This window comes from Giraffa tippelskirchi, chromosome X, assembly GCF_054371585.1.
Source record: "Giraffa tippelskirchi isolate mGirTip1 chromosome X, T2T-mGirTip1v1.2.pri, whole genome shotgun sequence".
In the NCBI taxonomy this organism is placed as follows: Eukaryota; Metazoa; Chordata; class Mammalia; order Artiodactyla; family Giraffidae; genus Giraffa; species Giraffa tippelskirchi.
The window spans coordinates 87,802,123-87,808,037 of NC_137289.1; the positions used below are offsets into that span (position 1 = coordinate 87,802,123).

The following is a 5,915-nucleotide window of genomic DNA, read 5'->3' on the forward strand; positions in this document are numbered from 1 at the left end:
CGGGCCTGAGCCTGGAGGCTCAGGTGACACATTCTGACTGAAAACTGGACCCTAAAGCCATGGCCTCTGTCTCAATCTCTCTCTTCTCCCTCTCTCTCTCTCTGCTTTTCATCTGTGAGGAGAAAGGGAAACTGCTTGGAGAGGCAAAGGGCCACCTTTCCCCTCTGTTAATGAGTACAGGGAGGGGAGAAGAGGGCAGAGGGGGCACCAGGCTAGGTGGGGGAGGAACTTTTGCAGTGCGCAGCTATAAACAGACTGGTTTGCTCTACAAACGCTTTTACAGCTTTTCCTTAAGAAAAGAGATCCCCATGTACTCTTCCCCAACCCTATTTCCCTTCTCCTGCCCCAGAACTGCTCTCATGGATTTATGGTGTGTTCATTCCCTACTTTAACCTTCTAAAACAAACAGCTGTATCCAAAACAAGATGGTATTGTTTTGTGTGTGTGGTTTTTCAAATTTACATAAGTGGTATCAAATGATACACAGAATTCTATAACTTGCTTCTTCTACTGTTGGTCATTGGCTTTTCTAGATGCCTCCATGTTAAAATATCTAGCTTTTAGTTCATTTGTTTTTACTTGCATGAATACATCACTGTTTATCCATCAAAAAACAACTGAAGGCAGTGTGAGGCAGAGTAAAGGTAGAGTAAAAGGAGAGTCAGACAACTGTGAGTTCAATCCTAGCACCTACCCTTACTTGCTGTGTCTGGCAAAGGCCTCTCCCCTTTCTGGGTTAGCCACAGGGATACCGCCTACACAAGGGGCTTGTGTGGCTGGAATGAGGCAGTGTCAGAGAAAGTGCCTGAAACAACACCCAGCTCATAGCCAGTTCATTACTAGCAGTTCCCTTTCCTTGCTCCTGTTGATTAGCGGGGAGGGGCAATAGTGAAGGACTAGAATTTGTGTGTTGGACTGCTCTCAAATATTTTCAGTTTTTAAGAAGGTTAATCTCCTTTATACACTTAATAGATTTAGCAACCCAGTCTACAATCATGTGAGATGAACTCCAGCCCAGGACTGATGAGTAGCGAATCTTACCCCTGGCAGCAGGGCTGCCCTGCCCCTGTCAGCTACCTGCTTCTCCCTCAGACCTCTCTCCTCAAAGCGCCTGCCCATGCCCCTCTGCCCCAGCCTTTCTGGTCCCAGGCTGGTGGCCAACTCCCAGAGCAGCTACCTTGGGCCAGGGGAATGGTGGGGTAGGAACCCCGTGGCCTTAGGTCTAAGGAGGTCTGGTGTAGATAACCCCATGGAAGAGGCTGCTGCTGAGAACCGCGTGAAACCCTCACTTCCTCTGTGTAGTGCAGGTTCCCGACCACAAGCACCAAAGCAGAGGGGCAGGCAGCACGCGGCCCAGCAGCTAGCGTACCAGCCCAGCCATGCTCCCCGAGGTAAGTGCCGCTGCCCAACCAGGCCAGACCATAGCTCTAAGTGGAGAGTCTAGGACATGAGGGGACCGTCAGGGCTGGCCCAGAAGTCAGGGCCACCAGAGGGTTGGGTGAATAGGTACAGAATGCAGGGACTGCATAGAAGCAGCACAGGACGGGGTATTCGGAAACCACCTTGGCCACTGACTTGCGAATGACCACAGGCAAGTCCCTCCCCTTTCTGGCTTTGGTGCCTCATCTGCAAAATGTATGAGGTTGAGGCTCACCCCTCATGGCCCCCAAGGCTCCCTTCAGCTCTGACTTGGAACTTTGATCTTCCGTGCTGGACTGAATTGGCACCTCGGAGACCCACAGCTCTGGGATGGTTTGCGGGGAGGTGGGGGAAGGGGAGAAGGAACATTTCTACTAGAGTTTGGTGGGGGAGCCGCCCAACTTGGTGGGTGGCAAGCCTCGGTGTAGGGGAGGGGAAAGATAGGGGCAGAAACTTGTGTTGGGGGGCCGTAGTGATTTGTAAAGGGGCCCCATCGGGGGGCAGGAAGTTGGGGACCCCAGGCAAGGGCTGAGGAGGGAACAGGAGGGCCAGTGACTGGGAGAGGGAACTGTGGGGAGGTGCCTGGGGAGGAAGGTGGTGGAACTAGGCGTGGCCAGGAACTGAGGACCGTAAGCCATGAAGAAAGGGTGAGGAGAAAAGGAGCAGGGAGGGCTCGGGACAGAAGGGAAGCTCTCCCTCTGGTTCACAATCCCTGTGCCGATGGGATGACCCAGAAGGGAGAGAAGCAGGCTTTGAGAAGGGAAGTTATCAGCCCAACACCCAGGCCGGGGCAGATGGAGCTCAGAGGGTATGGTTTGGAAGGAAACGCAGGACAGTTGCAGTTTCAAGCCCAGGCCTCTGGGCCTGCCTCATAGAGGAGTTGCTTTACGAAAGGCTCCTCAGACTAAATCTTCAAGGAGTGACTTTTGTTTAATTGAAGTATAGTTGATTTACAAGGTTTCAGGTGTACAGCAAAGTGATTCAGTTATGCGTACATATATATGTATTATTTTTCAGATTCTTTTCCATTATAGATAAGCTACAAGCTACTTACTTCCCAGTGCTGTTCAGTAGGCCCTTGTTATTTATCCGTTTTACATACAGTAGCATGTATCTGTTCATCCCAAATTCCTACTCGAAAGAGTCACTTCCAAGGCCTTCACATGCTCTGTGCCCTCCCTCCCTCCGCAGATGAGTGAGCACCAAGAGTTCCAAGCCTTCGAGCTTGCCTACCTCCTGGAAAACTCTTCCTATGACTATGGAGAAAATGAGACCTACTTCTGCTGTACTTCCCCACCCTGCCCGCAGGACTTCAGCCTCAACTTCGACCGCGCCTTCCTGCCCGTCCTCTACAGCCTCCTCTTTGTGCTAGGGCTTCTGGGTAACGGCATCGTGGCAGCCGTGCTGCTGAGCCAGCGGGCGGCCCTGAGCAGCACCGACACCTTCCTGCTGCACTTGGCCGTGGCCGATGCACTGCTGGTGCTGACACTCCCTCTCTGGGCAGTGGACGCGGCCATCCAGTGGGTCTTTGGCTCTGGGCTCTGCAAAGTGGCGGGTGCACTCTTCAACATCAACTTCTACGCAGGGGCCCTCCTGCTGGCCTGCATCAGCTTCGATCGGTACCTGAGCATTGTGCATGCCACCCAGCTCTACCGCCGGGGCCCCCCGACTCGTGTGGCCCTCACCTGTGTGGCAGTCTGGGGGCTCTGTCTGCTCTTTGCGCTCCCAGACTTCATCTTCCTGTCCTCCCACCATGACAACCGCCTCAACGCCACCCACTGCCAGTACAACTTCCCGCAGGAGGGCCACACGGCTCTGCGCGTCCTGCAGCTGGTTGCAGGTTTCCTGCTGCCCCTGCTGGTCATGGCCTATTGCTACGCCCGCATCCTGGCTGTGCTGCTGGTCTCCAGGGGCCAGCGGCGGTTCAGAGCCATGCGGCTGGTGGTGGTGGTGGTGGTGGCCTTTGCCCTCTGCTGGACCCCCTACCACCTGGTGGTGCTGGTGGACACCCTCATGGACCTGGGGGCCTTAGCCCGCAACTGCGGCCGAGAAAGCAGTGTGGACGTAGCCAAGTCGGTCACGTCGGGCATGGGCTACATGCACTGCTGCCTCAACCCACTGCTCTATGCCTTTGTGGGCGTCAAGTTCCGAGAGCGGATGTGGGTGCTACTCATGCGTCTGGGCTGCCCTGACCACAGGGGCCACCAGGGGCAGCTGTCAGCTTCCCGCCGGGATTCATCCTGGTCTGAGACCACAGAGGCCTCCTACTCAGGCCTGTGAGGCTGGGATGGGGATCCCCCTCCACCTGCCACATTTCAGGCTGTTCCCTCACTCACTTCCCCAACACACATTCCTGGGAGTCCCCCGTGGCCCTAGTCTCCCAGGGAGCCGCCCTCCTGGCTCTGAGGGCTCTGCCATCACTGCTCCTTAGCCGCCCAGCCCCATCCCACCACTTCAGAGGTGGCCACCTTCAGGCCTTTCTTACCTTGGCTGCGCAGAACCCCACCACTCTCCTAACTCTGTTAACTAGGCCTCAGCCTTCCCCATATGCAGGGAGCATGAGGCAAACAGCATAACACTCCGCAGTGACTGGCGGTGGTTTCTGAGACCTCTGTATTTGCTCCCTTTGACTTTTACATGTAAGACTCTGCTTCAAAGTTTTCAATAAACAAGCTACACAGGACCACGGTGTGTTAGGTGCATCATTATAGCCAGCCCCACCCACCCTCTGGGGATGTGCTTCCTGCTTCTCCTTGTCTGGCCCTGGGTTTGTGCCAACCAGTGCTGCCTGTCTCCCCTCCTCTGACCTCCTGGGCACACCAATCACTCATAGGGTGAGTGGGTGCAGGGTAAGCAGTTAGTCGACCAGCTGGCTAGACACTGTCTAGGCATAATTTGGGGAAGGGGCTTTCAGACATAAATGAGTCTCTGTGCTCCAGAAGCTTAGACCGACAAGGAAGATGTGTAGGTGACTACCAAGCAGTCTATGCCATGAGGCAAATGTGTGGCACATGTTCAGAGTACTGCAGCTGGAGCCGTTTGGGAAGACTTCTTGGAGAGAGAAATGAGCAGAACTTAAAGGGCAAGTAGTATTTCCAGGGCAAACAGAAGGAAAAATGGGCAGATGGGAGGGTAGTATACCAAAGGTGGGAAGGCTGAAAACAGTGCTGCTTATTGGAGGAATGGTAAGTGGTCCAAACTGGCTAGAATTAAGGGTTCAGATAGAGAAAGGATTGAAAAGACTGAAAGTTAGTGTGGGACCCAGGTGATGGCATCACATGTTACAAGGCTGTAGTGGCTACTCATGTTAGAGATGACACAGGCTCTTACTAAGAAAAACAGCAGTGGGATTAGAGAAAAGAAAAAAGACAGGGCAATGACTTGACAACACATGTGTGGGCTGCAGGGAGCACCTTCCTGTAGCTATAGCTGGGGTGGGAGTGGAGGAAACTATCAGGGCTCCCCAGGAAGGCAGATGACAGGGCTATTGAGTTAAGCAAGGGTTGGACCCTTCTTTGGTAGGGGTAGAACCACTGCACTGTCAGTTCTCCCTGATGAAGTCACCAGTGTGCCATGATCCAGTTTCACAGGCCAGCTGGGCCTTTGCTGAGACTGCAGATATAGCTGGAGGTGGGACTGAAGAAGGACCCAAGGATTTAGCTAGGGAAACTCGCACTACCCTGTGCATATACCCAATCCCATCTAGACTTGTGCTTAGACTTCAGTTTGTGGCCACTGAAAGAACATTCTGAGCATCTGCAAAACGAAGGAAAGATGGAAAGATGACAGAATAACACATCCTGCCTATAAAAAGTATCAGTGATGCCAGACTAGTCAAGATGTTCGGGGCAGGCCAAATAACAAGTTCCCAAATGTCCACACTCTAATCCCTAGAACTTGTAAATGTGTTAACATGTTACCTTATTTGGCAAAAGGAAATCAAGATTTTCCTGGATTATCTGGGTGAGCCCAATATTATCACAAGGGTCCTTAAAAGGGAAAGAGGGAGCAGGAGAGAGAGTCAGAGAAAGAGATGTTGCTGGCTTTCAAGACAGAGGAAGAGGGCCACAAATCAAGGAATGCAAGCAGTCCCTGGATGCTGGGAAGACAAGGAAACTGATTCCCCCCAGGGCCTCCAGAGAGGAATGCAGCCCTGCTCACACCTTGAGGTCTGAGGTCTGCACCAGACTTCTGACCTCTTGAGATGGAAGATAATACATTTGTGTTAAGTCACTAACCCCCTGGTAATCTGTTTTGGCAGAAATAACAAACAAGTAGAACATTGATTCCAGTCTATATTCCAGACACCTCCCCAAAGTGGGGAGGTTGTTTAAGTGCTTAGGGGCAGTCACAAAAATCCAAGAGAAACCCCAAGCGGAGGCTGTTCTTCCAGACACATCTTGGAAAGCTTTTGAAATCAGGGGTCTTGGACAAAAGACCCAACGGTTTGTTCTGCTCTGGACATGGGTTGTCAATGAACAGACTTTGCTAACAAG

At 52.7% G+C, this 5,915-nt stretch overlaps 1 protein-coding gene across 1 annotated transcript; it reads left to right on the forward strand.

Annotated features, from left to right (window-relative positions):
• The first annotated feature begins 1,316 nt into the window (after positions 1-1,316).
• CXCR3 (C-X-C motif chemokine receptor 3) lies at positions 1,317-4,102 on the forward strand. The gene is made up of 2 exons (XM_081564375.1): positions 1,317-1,391; positions 2,611-4,102. Exons 1-2 carry the CDS (start codon positions 1,380-1,382, stop codon positions 3,697-3,699), a joined length of 1,101 nt encoding a protein of 366 aa, XP_081420501.1. The 5' UTR covers positions 1,317-1,379; the 3' UTR covers positions 3,700-4,102.
• Positions 4,103-5,915: the final 1,813 nt, after the last annotated feature.